Source organism: Ornithorhynchus anatinus, chromosome 10 (assembly GCF_004115215.2).
Source record: "Ornithorhynchus anatinus isolate Pmale09 chromosome 10, mOrnAna1.pri.v4, whole genome shotgun sequence".
Lineage (NCBI taxonomy): Eukaryota > Metazoa > Chordata > Mammalia > Monotremata > Ornithorhynchidae > Ornithorhynchus > Ornithorhynchus anatinus.
Window position 1 is genome coordinate 5,927,739 of NC_041737.1, and position 14,864 is coordinate 5,942,602.

A 14,864-nucleotide genomic window follows, 5' to 3' on the forward strand; every position below is an offset into this window, starting at 1 on the left:
CGTGCAGAGCACTGCAGTAAGCGTTTGGGAGAGTGGGACGGAACGATATGGCAGGCACAATCCCCTGCCCACAACAAGCCTACGGTCCGGAGGGAAACCCGAGCTTGGAAGCCCAAGCCTCGCTTTCTTTTTTTAACGGTATCTGTTAAGCGCTCCCTCTGGGCCAGGCACTGTACTAAGTGCCGGGGTAGGTACCAGATAACGGCGTTGGGCGGAGGTCCCGTCCCCCACGGGGCTCACCGTCTTCATCTCCACTCTACAGACGGGGGAACCGAGGCCCAGGGAACTGTAAGGGACTTGCCCGGGGTCACCCGGCGAGCAGTCGGCAGAGCCGGGATTAGAACCCGGGGCCTCTGGCCCCCGGGCCCGTGCTCTCTCTATCAGGTCGCTCGCTACGCCTCGGTCTCCGTTCCCAGAGAGACAAGATAAAACTCCTCAGCAACCTGTGGGCCTGGCCACAGGACTTTTAGCCACTTCTGGCTTGGACAGTTTTCACCTCTCCCTGACCTGGCCCTGGAAAACACGGGCCTGGGCCGAAATGATAACAATGATAATAATAACGTTGGTATTTGTTAAGCGCTCGCTATGTGCGGGGCACTGTTCTAAGCGCTGGGGGAGATACGGGGTCATCGGGTTGTGTCACGTGAGGCTCACAGCTAATCCCCGTGTTACAGATGAGGGAACTGAGGCCCAGAGAAGCGAAGTGACTTGTCCACAGCTGACGAGCGGCGGAGCCGGCATTCGAACCCATGACCTCTGACTCCGAAGCCCAGGCTCTTTCCACTGAGCCCCGCCGCTACAGTAGGCTCGTGGCGTGTTCCGTGTTCCCTACCCCGCTGTATTATTCGCTCCCACGGAGCACGGTGCCCTGCGCTCAGTGAACGCTCAAGGAACGCCGCCCCTTGATTTGTCGACTGAGCTCCTACTACGTGCCCAGCCCTGCGGTAGATCTATAAGATAAAGAGTCTGCACACGGTTCCTGTCCCGCACAAGGCTCGCGGTAGAGGGAGAACAGGTACCGAACCCCCATTCCGCGGATGAGGAGACTGAAGCGCGGAGAGGTCGAGTGACCGGCCCGAGGTCTCGCAGCAGACAAGCGGCGGACTCGGAATCCTCTGCCGCCCAGCCCGGGCTCCCGCCGCTAGGCCACACCGTCGGAGAACAGCGCTCTGCGCAGAGTAAGCGCTTAACAGATGCCATCGTTATCATTATCATTCTCCGGGCTACTCTAGAGAAGCCCAGGGGTCCAGCGCTGAACACTTTCATTCGGTCATTCACTCCATAGTATTTATCGAGCGCCTACTAGGTGCAGAGCACTGTCCTGAGCGCTTGGAATGGACGAATCGACAACAGAGCCAGACAGGCCCCGCCCTCTGACGGGCTCACGGTCTAATCGGGGGAGACGGACGGACAAGGACGAGACTTGAGGTTGGAGAGGCCGTGCGGGGCAGTTGCCGCTAGAGCCGTACCCGCCGACGCTCACGCTTGCCGGGCGGGTCCCGCCGGGGCAAGGGGGCGGATAATGAGTAGGTAAAAGCGTTGCACGTCGTACACCGCGGGCAAGAATTCCGTGGACCCTCTACCCTCCTAGAAGGAGGATCGTAATAACGACAGTAACGATAACATTCATTAAACGCCGCGGTGGACGAGATAACTGGGGTGGGGGGGGACACATTTTACACGTGAGGAAAGGGAGGCATAAAAGGAGTGAAGTGACTTGCCCGAGGTCACACAGCAGGCAAGTGGCAGAGCGGGGATCGGGCCCCAGGGGGAAGGGGACGACTCTGGTCTGCTCCGGCTTTTTCCTGCCCACCCCCCCGACGCTCCCCTAAGTGGGGACAGAAAATCCTCTGTTTTTGTCGCGTGCCTGCGAAGCTCGGGGCGTAAATCGAGTGCCAGGGCCCGTATTTAAAGAATACCGGTCCTGTTCTTCCTCATGGTACAAAGAGAAAGAGAAAAAAGAGAAGGCGGTTAAGTGGGGGAGGCTGGTGGTTATTAAAGAGCAAGTGCTGAAGGACTTCCTCTTTGCACCGTTCTTTCCCCGCACACCGGGGAGAAAGAACTCAGTCTGCTTCTGGACGAAACTCAGCCGCCTCCGCCCCCTCCCTCCCTCCCTCCCTCCCTCCGGCCTTCTGTCCGGAGCGCGAGAGAAAGCCCGGGAGAGAGCGAGAGAGGGAGAAAGGGAAGATGATGGCAAAGAAGCCCCCCAAGCCGGCTCCTCGACGGATCTTTCAGGAGAGATTGAGGATCACGTCTCTGCCCCTCTATTTCCAAGGTTTTCTAGACATCAGGCGTACGAAGCACGAGGTAAGATCGCTTGGCCCGAAACGTCAGATTACGACTGTCCCTGGGCCGGTCGGGAGGTGAGGGAAGGTGGTGGGGTTTTGTCGTTCTGTGAAGGAGTTTCGCTCGAGTGGTTCCGTTGAGATATTTCTCAGGGGAGACGAACGGACGTTGGGTTTTTTATTTCACGGGGACCGTCTAGGCTCACGAGAATATACCTAGGGGCCCTCGACGATAACGACCTCAATAACAGCGATGCAAATAATTCCAAATTCCGTAGAGGCTGCCGCCAGCAGGTGCGACTTCGGAAACCTGCACCGTGAAACTCTAACAGCCTGGAGAGGCTTTTAGAGAGGCTCGAAGAAATCAGAGTTTGAGAAATCAGTCTCTCCTCGCCTATCTCCTTCCTAATCTGTGCCTGTTTTGACACGGAGAAAAACGCCACTGAGTTTGGACCCATTTCCACGGAAGGAACCCAGTCCGGGCTGCCCTAAGAGGCAGTTTCTTGGGGGTTTTTGAGTCATTTTAATCACCGAGGTTCTTTTCTGGAATTTAGACCACGGGGAGGGATCATACTGTGACGCGAACCGCTTAGGTAGCGAATGAGTTTTCTTCTAAACGGTCAAGGGAAAGAATACTCGGGTGGGCAGATCATTTTTACGGTAGGTGGATGCATTCGCTCGGATTTACTGAGCACGTGCTGCGGGCGAAACACCGTACTAAGCGCTCGGGAGAGGACGAGACGACAACAGTCACATTCCCTGCCCCCAGTGAGCCTAGAGACGAATTGTCGTTCGGATTCATCTTTCCTCTATCGAAGAGTTACGGCAGACCCCGAGGTCGGAAAGCTGCCCGCTGGTTACTCGGCAAACGCCCAAAGTGGCTGCAGAAACATCAGCCTCGGTTGAATTTAAACAACGGGTTAAACCGATCTGATTTGCTTGCCTCTACCCCAGCACTTAGCACAGTGTTAGACGCACGGTAGCACTTAATAAATACTGCAATTATCATTACCGTTAATAACCATAGCAGTAGAAGTGGTCATCTGGAGTACCAGTAATAGTAAGTCCAGTGGAAATTATAGAAGTAATAGGTAATAGTCAATCAGAGAAGCAGCATCGCTCAGTGGAAAGAGCCCGGGCTTGGGAGTCAGAGGCCACGGGTTCGAATCCCAACTCTGCCACTTGTCAGCTGGGTGACCGTGGGCAAGTCACTTCTCTGTGCCTCAGTTACCATATCTGTAAAATGGGGATTAAGACCGAGAGCCTCACGTGGGACAACCTGATGACCCTGTATCTACCCCAGCGCTTAGAATAGTGCTCTGCACGTAGTAAGCGCTTAACAAATACCAACGTTATTATTATTATTAATCATTCATTTGATCATATTCATTGAGCGCTTATTGTGTGCAGAGCACTGTAGTAAGCGCTTGGGACAGGACGGGACAACAATAAACAGACACATTCCCTGCCCACAGTGAGCTTACAGTCTAGAAGGGGAGGCGGGCATTGACAGAAATCAAAAAATGACAGATATGAACATAAGCGCTGTGGGGCTGGGAGGGGAGTGAAGAAAGGGAGCGAGTCAAGGCGACGCAGAAGGGAGCGGGAGAGGAGGAAAGGAGGGGCTTAGTCTGGGAAGGCCTCTCGGAGGAGACGGGCCCTCGGTAGGGCTCCGAAGCGGGGGAGAGTCACGGTCCGTCGGATTTGAGGAGGGAGGGCGTTCCGGGTCGGAGGCGGGACGCGGGCGAAGGTTCGGCGGCGAGATAGGCGAGACTGAGGCCCGGTGAGAAGGTTGGCATCGGAGGAGCGAAGCGTGAGGGCCGCGTCGGAGTAGGAGAGCAGCGAGGTGAGGTGGGAGGGGGCGAGGGGATGGACGGCTTTGAAGCCAGGGATGAGGCGATTTTGTTTGATGTGGAGGTGGATGGGCAACCACTGGAGTGTCTTGAGGAGTGGGGAAACGTGTGCTAAACATTTTCGTCGAAAAATGATCCTGAGGGCATTGATGATACCGATAATATTATTGGTATTAATATTACATTGATATGACCGATAATGATAGGGAGTACCCGCCCCCTCTTCAAAGCCTTACTGAAAGCACATCTCCTCCGAGAGACTTTCCCTAAGCCCTCTTTTCCTCCTCTCCCACTCCCATCTGCGTCCACCTCGCTCCCTTTGCTCATCCCCCGTCACAGCCCCACGGCACCTATGGACATATATGGCATTTATCTATTTCTATTCATTCCCGTCACCTCCTCTAGAATGTAGAGAAGCAGTGCGGCTCGGTGGAAAGAGCCCGGGCTTGGGGGTCAGAGGTCATGGGTTCGAATCCCGGCTCTCCCACTTGTCAGCTGGGTGACTGTGGGCGAGTCACTTCACTTCTCTGGGCCTCAGTTCCCTCATCCGTAAAATGGGGATTAAAACTGTGAGCCTCGCGTAGGACGACCTGATTACCCCGCATCTCCCCCAGCGCTTAGAACAGTGCTCTGCACCTAGTAAGTGCTTAACAGATACCAACATTATTAAGTGCACTGTGGGCAGGGAATGTTTATCATTAATAGGAACATTTATCACTAAGAGTAGGCGCTCAACAAATAGAATTGACTGGCTAGCAATAATGACATTTCCCTGAAAACTTTAGAAAATGAACTGTGGTGGGTGCGGTTGATATTACTTCAACTACTTAGGTAGATACAGGCAGCTTGTTACCTTATCTACTTATTTAGATATAAACAGGATGAGAACAGGAACCGTGGTGATTTATATCTTATATAGAGGCCTTGGCACGTAGGGGTGTTAATAAAGGTTGAACTATAATATTGCCCCTCTGTTAAAGCATTCGGGGGCATTTACCGGCGTTACGGAGCGAGGGTGTCCGCGGGGGGATAGGAAACTCCGGCACCCGGAATACCGGTCTCGGGAAAACTGAGACGTAGCAGGGAGGAGGCTGAGGAAGAGTCCCATTGTGGACGCTGGATCTCCCGTCTCTCTTCCACCGAGTTCATCCCCGTCGGCTCCCTCCAGTCATGGCGTGTCGGGAAGCAGCATGGCGTAGTGGATAGAGCCCGGGCCTGGAGGCAGAAGGTCATGGGTTCTAATCCCAGATCCACCGTTTGACTGCTTTGTAACTTTAGACAAGTCACTTTGCTTCTCTGTGCCTCAGTGATCTCATCTGTAAAGTGGGGATTGAGATTGTGAGCCCCATGCGGGGCAGGGGACTTTGTCCACCCGGATGTGCTTGTATCCACCCCAGCGTTTTGTACGGGGCCTGGCAGGTAGTGAGTGCTTAACAAAATACCATTATTATTATTATTATCCTTATTATCATTCCCTCCTCCCCACAGCTCCTTCTCCTCACTGCCACTGTCCCTCACCACCCCCATCTCTCACTGGGGCTCTTTCTCTCTCTGTCTGTCTCTCTCTCTCGGGATTTCCTGGTCCTTTGGTTCCTAGGGAATCTGGGCTGGGAAACTAGAGGAGGGCAAACGGAAGGAAAGATGGAGATCGGCTTGGGAAGCTGCGGTGTCGAATGGCAGCCTTCAACAGTCCCCGCTGATGTCCGGCCTTGAGACACGTGAAGCGGCTTTCCCTAGTGGATAGAACACGGGTCTGGGAGTCAGAAGGACCTGGGTTCTAATCCCTGCTCCACCAGTTGTCTGCTGAGTGACCTTGGGAAAGTCATCAGCTTCTCTAGGCCTCAGTTCCCTCATCTTAAAACGAGGATTGAGACTACGAGTCGCATGTGGGACGGGGACGGTGTCTGACCGGATTGGCGCTACCCCAGCGCTTGGAAAAGAGCCTGGCATTAACAAATACCATTATTCTTATTATTATGAGAAGAGACTACATCTTCCAGCCGAATTTCATTTTCGGTTTCTGCCCCCCTGGGAAATAGATGCATTCCCGGCTCAAAAAATGCCGTTAATTGGCTGATCGATCGATTGATAGCCGAGCAAGGGAAATGATCTATTCAGCAGGTTTGAGTGGTCACTTTGAAGTCGCCCGTAAAAGAGCACTATTATCCCTGCTATATTTTCATTTACAAGGAAACAAATTTATTCTTCTCTCCAACTGGACAGAAAAAGGAGAGGACATTTTCTTTCACCTTCTGATCCATCAGGCCGACACCTCACTTACGCACAGGGAAGAAAGTCAAACCGTACAAATGCGAGATGGAGAATAATTGGTTATGGGGGGGAAGGTCTAAAAAGAGGGAGAGGTAGAGTCCATCTTAATCGAAATGGCATCGAAACCTAGACATGATTCTGGGAGGTAAAATGGAGGACCTGCAAGGTAGCTTCCCATCGGCCTCTCCTCAGTTCCCCAAGCTGAATATGCTCACGGGCTATCTTGAGCACTTGTGAACGTACTTATATCTATTTATACCGCCACACGCCCTGACGTATGTCTGTATGCCTCATAAATATATGTCATTTAACTGTACTTTCAACTGTTTGACTTCTCCATTTGTAAATATTTGAAGGTCTGTCTTCCCCTTTAGAGGACAAGCTCCTTCGAAGCAGGAATCTGTCACTTCTTGGTTTTGTCCTTCCCAAGTGTGGTCTCATGTGTGTGGGGGTACTCAATTATAATTATAGTACTCGCTATAGTAATGATAATGATAATGGTATCTGTTAAGCGCTTACTGTGTGCCAAGCACTGTTCCAAGCGCTGCAGGGGATACAAGGTAATCAGGTGGTCCCACGTGGGGCTCACAATCTTAATCCCCATTTTACAGATGAGGTAACTGAGGCAAAGAGAAGTGAAGCGACTTGCTCAATTTCACACAGCTGACAAGCGGTGGAGCCGGGATTCAAATCCACGACCTCTGACTCCCAAGCCTGTGCACTTTCCACTGAGCCACGCTGCTTCTCACTTAATAGTACTTATTAAGTGCTTACAGTGTCAAGCGCTGGTCTAAGCACTGGGGTTGATACAAGTTAATCAGGCTGGCTACGGACCCTGTATCCACATGGGGCTCACACTGACGATCCCCCTTTTACAGATGAGGTAACTGAGGCCCGGAGTAGTGAAGTGACTTGCCCAAGGTCACAGAGCTGGGATTAGAACCCAGGTCCTTCTGATTCCCAGACCTATCCTCTATCCACTAGACACGCGCTCCTCTCTCTCTCTCTCTATACATATATATAAACTATAGACTTATACATATATCTAGAGAGAGAGAGAACATATATATGATGCATATGTATTTATGGAGAGAAAGAGAGAGAGGAAGGATAAGCAGAAACACTTGCACGTCTTCAGATTTACAGGCTCTATTACAACCCCGGTGCAGGAATCAAAAAAGGCAAGCGTGCAACCCAGAGCCCCTCACACACTGAGGGAACGTAGAACTGACCCTTTTGGTTTGTGGCTGTGGCTCCATTCTCTAGGCTCTTTGGTGTTTGCAGTTCTATCTCCTCCTCTTCCTCCTCCTCCTCCTCCCCATGAGCTCGAAAGGAGCAGCTCCTTCTCTGCTGCAGGGCCTGCTGGTCTACCGCTATTTCCCAGCAAGCCGCCTCTGCCACGGTCCCATTTTTAGCTACGCCACGTCCTTGCAACACTTCTTCAGCTCAGCTCGCTCGCAGTGACCCACGGTGCTTGGGGTTTGCAGGGCAACGCGCTCTGAGCTGTGACTCCGCTTCCAGCCGCCCAGCAGAGCTGAAGGCCAACCACCCTCCAACTGGCTGCATCCCAGGCCTACTTGCTCATTACCTCTTTTGCTCCATCTCACGCTCGGTTGGGTGATCAGAGACTCAGGAAGCCGAAGAGACCACCCGTCACCGATTCCGAACCTCCGGCATATAAATAGAGCGGAATGATTATAAACGGAGAGGCAGTGTGGCCGGGTGGGCTTCTAATCCGGCTCCCACACTCATCTGCTGTGTGACCGTGGACAAGTCGCTTCACTTCTCTGGGCCTCGGTTCCCTCATCTGTAGAAGGGGGATTAAGATCGGGAGCCCCATGGGGGGAACAGGGGCTCTATCCAACCCAGCTTGGATCCACCCTAGTGCTTAGTACAGTGCCTGGCACGTAGGAAACGCTCAACAAATTCCACAGTCGACTACGAGGACGGTGGGAAGGATCACCGGCGGCCGGGGCTCCTGTGGGCCGATCCGCAGCGGGTCCGCGGAGATGGGGGATGGGCCCGGGGTGAAGCCGCTGGCGTCTCGCAGGCTCCGGACATCTGGAAGGAACAGTGGGTAGGCGGAGGTAGTCATGGGATGAGGAGAAGAGATAGTATTAGATAATACTATCTACTATAATAGTCATAATAGTACTGTAGTTTTCGCAGGAGGAGGAAGAGGAGAAAGAAGGGTAGTCTTTGAAGTAGTTGGAATAATATCGTTAGAAGTAGTGCTAGGAAGAGAATTGTACATTCCAAGCGCTTAGTACTGTGCTCTGCACGTCGTAAGAGCTCAGTGAATACTGTGGAGTGAATGAATGAAGAGAAGGAGGAGCGGTAGGAAGAGTCGTAATAGTATCGGGAGTAGAAGTCGGAATAGGAGGAGGAGGAGGGGCGGTCGTAGTAATAATAATAATAGTGATGGTATCTGTTAAGCGCTTACTATGTCACCGTTCTAAGCGCTGGGGTGGATCCAAGGTGATCAGGTTGTCCCACGTGGGGCTCCCAGTCTTCATCCCCGTTTTACAGATGAGGGAACTGGGGCTCAGAGAAGTGACGTGACCTACCCAAAGTCACACAGCTTCCAAGTGGCGGAGTCAGGATTCGAAACCACGACCTCTGACTCCCAAGCCCGGACTCTTCACGCAATCATGACAGAATCGGCAGAGGTTTCAGCAAGAGCGGTAGGATTAGAAGTCGCAGCATTTATCGAGCACTCGCAGAGCTCGGCGTCCTGTGCTAGGCCCTTGGGACTTTACAGAATAGAGATGTGACGTGTTCCCTGCCCACAAGGAGCTTTCACTCTAAGGGGGAACCAGAAGGAGCCTGAACCAGAAGTGAAAGAACTTCCACTTCCTCAACCTCCCCCCAAGACCCCTAGCCTCTCTCTCAATCCCCCAGCCCTGGGGGATTTCCCTAGGAATTTTCCGGAGCCAAACCGGCCTCGTCCGGCCTCGCGTCTAACAGGTCGCTCCACTCCAGGGCTTCGGGAGACTCGGACTCGGTCTCCTTCTCGGTGCCACGGTGACGCCGCGCTCTCTTGCGGACCTGCCCAAGAGCCTGCCGGCTTCTCGACTGGATTCCTAACTACTGACGGGAAGAGTGGAGGGAGTTAATAGAAGCGGGATTTGGGGCAGGGGTCAGCGATCCCGTCACCCAAACATCCTGGTAATCTTCATTTTTGGCCCGTCATCCACTGCAAAAAGCATTATCTACTTTCAAGCCAGAATTGTTTAGGAAAATAAAAACACCTTCTTCTGAAAATAGTTTGTAATCTACAAAGAGATTTCCGCAAGTTCTATTATTCTCGTAGTACAGATCCAATCCAGGAAAGAGAATAATTTATGAATGATTCCCTTGCACGTAGCCTTTCTGATCTGATAACTTCCCGATGGTGGAAATTTTATGTAGCTCTGAGGAAAATCTGTAAAAATAGCAATAATTCCTGAATTTGGATTACGCGCCCCCAGGAGTACCGGGCAAATAGGATGATCTTAATTTTATGTATTATTATTATCATTATTATCATGATGATGATTCTTATTCTCCTAGTCATTAAGTGCATGCTATATATATTCTAAGCCCTACGCTAGGCACTAAGACAAATACACACTAGTCAATTTAGGCCCAATCTCTGACCCACAAAATGATATTAATGGTGTGTACTGAACCTCCACTTCCCTTTATCAGGTGCTTGTAAAAAACAAAACAAAGTAGCGTGTTCCTTGCCCACAGTGAGCTTAGACTACAGTGAAGAGTAGGAGACTTCTACTATTCTACACCATCCTTCCTGTCTCACAAGCCCCTAACCTTGGCGTTATCCTTGACTTCCACATATTCAATCCATCACTAAATCCTGTCGGTCCCACTTTCACAACAGCGCTAAAATCCGTCCTCTCCTTTCCATCCAAACAGCTATCACGTTAATACAGTCACTCATCCTATCCCGCCCGGAGGCTGCATCGGCCTCCTTGCTGACCTCCCAGCCTCCTGTCTCTCCCCACTCCAGTCCACACTTCCCTCTGCTACGCGGATCACTTTTCTACAAAAAACGTTCAGGACACGCCACCCCGCTCCCCAAAAAACTCCAGTAGTTGCCTATCCACCTCCGCAGCAAACAAAAAACTCCTCACCCCTGGATTTTAAAGCATTCTATCACCGTGCCCCCTCCTACTTCACCTCGCTACTCTCTGTCTACAACCCAGCCCACACACTTCACTCCTCTAAGGCTAAGCTTCTCACCGTGCCTCAGTCTCGCCTATCTCACCGCCGACCCCTCGCCCACGTCCTGCTTCTGGCCTGGAACGCTCTCCCTCCTCAAATCCGACAGACCATGACTCTCCCCCGCTTCAAAGCCTCGTTGAAGGCACATCTCTCTCCAAGCTGTGGGGCCGGGAAGGGGGGTGAATAAAGGGAGCGAGTCGGGGTGACGCACAAGGGGGTCGAAGAGAAGGAAAAGAGGGCTTTGTCAGGGAAGGCCTCTTGGAAGAGATGTGCCTTCCATAAGACTCTGAAGAGGGGGCGAGTAATTGTCTGTCGGATGTGAGGAGGGAGGATGCTCCAGGCCAGAGGCAAGATGTGGGCGAGAGGTCGGCAGCGAGGCAGGTGAGATGGAGGTACAGTGAGCAGGTTGGCATTAGAGGAGCCAAGTGTGCAGGCTGGGCTGTAGTAGGAGAGCAGCGACGTGAGGTAGGACGGGGCAAGGTGATTGAGTGTTTTAAAGGCAAAGGTGAGGAGTTTAGTTTTCTATGATGACAAGGTGTTCCCCGTTTCTTTGCCAAAGGGTCTCTAGGGTCGAAATGATTCTGCCCATTCATGATAGGGAGTGCATTCTCCTGCTCCCAAGACCCGTAGGGTTTCTCTCTTAGCTCCGGGTAGCTACCCCATCGTTTCTGCTCCTTACCCTCACCCTTCTCAATCAATAATCATAATTGCCGAGAGCTTACTCTGTGCACGGCGCTGTCCTAACCGCCTGGGAGAGTACAACACAACAGTATAACTGACACATTCCCTGCCCACGATGAGCTTAGTCTCCCACGCACTTCTAATTTACAGGGTCCCCAGACAGCTGCTGGGCACTGAAATCGGGAAACTGAAAGCAAGGGGGCAGAGGAAGTGTTTTAAATACCATCATCATCGCTATCATCACTGTGGCGCATCGTCGTAAAGCTAGGAGTGGTTCTCTGTGAGCAAAACTTCGTGGGGGGGGGGGGACAAGAGGGCAGAAGAGAAAACAAGGCCAGGCGCTGCAAACATTAGGCAAGAGACACAACGCGACAAGGGACGGTATTTTTGCACAGTGTGGCTGGGACTGTGTGTTCCGTATCGGCCTTTTCAGTTACACCTACATTCTGGTGAATTTCTTCAAATACGAAGGACAAGTGTGAAGATTTATTTATACACAAACACCCAAAGACACTCATACATATAAATATATATATGTATAAATATAGTGGGGGAAGGAAGAGGTGAGAAGTGCTTGTTTCCTGATTTCTCTGTGAAATGGTCTCTCTCAAACTCCACTGGCACCAGCCCCTGCTCCTGAACCCTGGCCATCACCTAGAAATACCAACGCCTTTTCACGACACTGGGACCGATCACCTCGTCTGCCCTTCTTGCCTCCTACCCAGTCTCTTTAGAAGTGGCATCTCGAACGAGGGGGTGTCCAGAGCGGACAGGCATCTTGCTTCACATCCCACCTCCTGTCCCTGTGTTTTGTTCTGAATTTTCTCTCTCCTCTCTGGCCCTTTCCTCAGCATGGGACCACCTTGCAGGGGGCGGGGTGCTGTGCCCAGTGGGAAGAAAGAAAGGGCCAATAGTGGAGGACCCCTACGTTGGAGCTCTCTTGGAATCCGTCCAAGCCCATCTTAAGTGTGAGCCTATGTGTGTCTATCAAGGGAGCTTTACGGCCCAAGTGCCCCCTTCAAGATGGCACTCCTTTTCCTCTTCCTCCTTCTCTTTGTCCTCCTGCTCCCCTCCCTCCTTCTCCTCATCTTCCTCGTCGTCATCATCGCCGTCCTCCTCCTCCTCCTCCTCCTCCTCCCCCACTTCCTCTCCCTGACCCTCTTGGAGAGGCGGGAAAAGAAACGAAACTCAAACCAGACTAGTTTATGACAGTGGAAGGCAAGGGGAGCAGCGTGTCACTGTGGCCCTGCTGGCTTTCGTGAGAAAAAATTCCAGCCTTCCTCCCTTCCCCTCATCGGGTCTGGCGTGGCGTGAGTTCCATCTCCCTGCATAATATGGGAGTCTAGTTGGGCAGTTTGAATCCTCAACCCTGTTCGGGGAGAAACAGTCAGTTCCCCCCTGCTCCGGGATGGTATCTCACTGACGGCAGTGCCATCTTGCAATTCCGGTGCCGTCTTGCAATTCCAAGGACCGATGCCTATTCTCATTTTACTGAGCTTTGGGAATTGGGAATGGGAGCCAGAAGCTTGCGGGGATGATAATAGATGAACCGCTTCCCCCTCCGAAAGTTCAGATTTGGGTTCGCCTGTCATAGGGAAAAAAGTTCCTCTTGGATAGTGAAAAGGTCGGCCACCAGGGCATTGGTCATTTGCCAAGTCGTTTTCAACATCGCCATTTCATCGTTAAATTATTTTATCACCCGGCACTCGCAACTCTCTTGGTTTCCATCGGACTAGGACTCCATCAGCCAGATTCTGCTTAAGAGAAGATATGATATCACGATAAGCGCTTTGCGTTTTATCTGGGAAGCAATGAATTGCCTCACGAACTGCACGAGGACACTTTGACTGGCCAGATGCTATTAACAACCATCTAGGAAGTCTTAGAGTGTAAGGTGATCATTGGACAGGCTAGACCTCAGGGTCTAGCATTACTTGGGATCTAGAATGGAGGGTTTTTTTCGCCCCTTATGTTCAGAGTCTGTCAAACTCATGTCTGTCTCTGTTCTCTGTCACTAGCGAGGGGCACGGAGAACTTTCAGCGTTCAGGGGAGAGATATTTTTATATCCCTTTTCCCTATTAGAGCGTACGCTCTTTAAGGGCAGGGAACGAGTCTTGTGCTTCTGTTTTATTCATTAATTCATTCATTCAATAGTATTTATTGAGCGCTTACTCTGCGCAGAGCACCGGACTGAGCGCTTGGAATGGACAATTCGGCAACAGATAGAGACGATCCCTGCCCATTGACGGGCTCGCAGTCTAGTCGGGGGAGACAGACGGACAAAAACGACAACTTAATAGCGATAAATAGAATCAAGGGCGTTTTACTCGCGCGATCAGTTGGTGGTGGTGGTAGTTAGTAGCAGTAGAGTACTAATATGGCTCAGTGGAAAGAGCCCGGGCTTGGGAGTCAGAGGGCGCGGGTTCTAATCCCGCTCCGCCACCTGTCAGCCGTGTGACTTTGGGCAAGTCACTTCACTTCTCTATGCCGCAGTTACCTCATCTGGAAAATGGGGGTTAAGACTGTGAGCCCCACGCGGGGCAACCTTGTATCTCCCCAGCGTCTAGAACGGTGCTTTGCACATAGTAAGCGCTTACCAAATAGCGCCATTATTATTAGTAAAAGTTGCGGTCGTATTTATTAAGGACCTACTAGGTGCAAAACAATCTTCTAAGCACTGAAAAAGAGCTACATGGGTGAAATCTACACAACAGTCTGTGGCTCTCAAGGGGCTCACAAACTAAGGGGGGAGAGGTTGGCACCAGACACACGGGGAAAGGCAAACAAAACTCCCCCACTTGTCTGCTGTGTGACCTTGGGCCAGTCACTTCTCTGTGCCTCAGTTACCTCATCTGTAAAAATGGGGATTAAAAAAATGTGAGCCCCACGTGGGACAATCTGATTCCCCTGTCTCTACCCCAGCGCTTAGAACAGTGCCCCGCACATAGTGAGCGCTTAACAAATCCCACCGTCATTATTATTATTAAACAAAAATATGGGGCCTTGCACTCAGTAGGTGGCCAGTAAATACCTTTACTACTGTTACTACCAAAAGGGGGACTAAACTGTCAGGACATAAAAACCTCAGAGAAAACATCGAAGAACCGGCCAACTTGTAGAAGAGAAGGCCAAAGGGTCTCCTGTCGTCTGCTCGGGGTCTTACGCTGAGCCCTCAGTCCCACACTCGAACTCCGGTTCTCCTCGGCACCGGGGATGGCAAAGGAGGGGGGGATTGAGGATGGCTGGAGGATTTGGGGTAAACTGCCACCCAAGGGATAATCCTAGTCATTGATCTGTCATATTTTCTTGGTCTCTGTGGCCTCTCCTGTTCAGTGGGCTCGAAACCCACTGAACACCACCACCACAGGCCGAGTAGTAAAAAGCTCGTGCCGTTCTCGCCCTAGCATCTAGACCGGTACTCGCTGTACGGTAAACGCTGAATAAATACCACTGATTGATCGGTAACCACTGACCGTCAAGCCCATCCCGGGTGGAAAGGCCGGCCGGCCAGCTGAACCCATCCAGCTCAGTCGAATCAGAAACCCAGAG

At 51.8% G+C, this 14,864-nt stretch overlaps 1 protein-coding gene across 2 annotated transcripts in view; it reads left to right on the forward strand.

The window, feature by feature from the left end:
- The first annotated feature begins 2,140 nt into the window (after positions 1 to 2,140).
- The window catches only part of STAP1 (signal transducing adaptor family member 1), a 28,426-nt gene continuing 15,702 nt past the window's right edge, over positions 2,141 to 14,864 (forward strand). For both annotated transcript variants that reach the window (XM_029073239.1, XM_029073240.1), the window contains exon 1: positions 2,141 to 2,307. In XM_029073239.1, the coding sequence (XP_028929072.1) occupies positions 2,188 to 2,307 (120 nt within the window). In that variant the 5' untranslated portion in view covers positions 2,141 to 2,187. The remainder of the gene's footprint in view (positions 2,308 to 14,864) is intronic.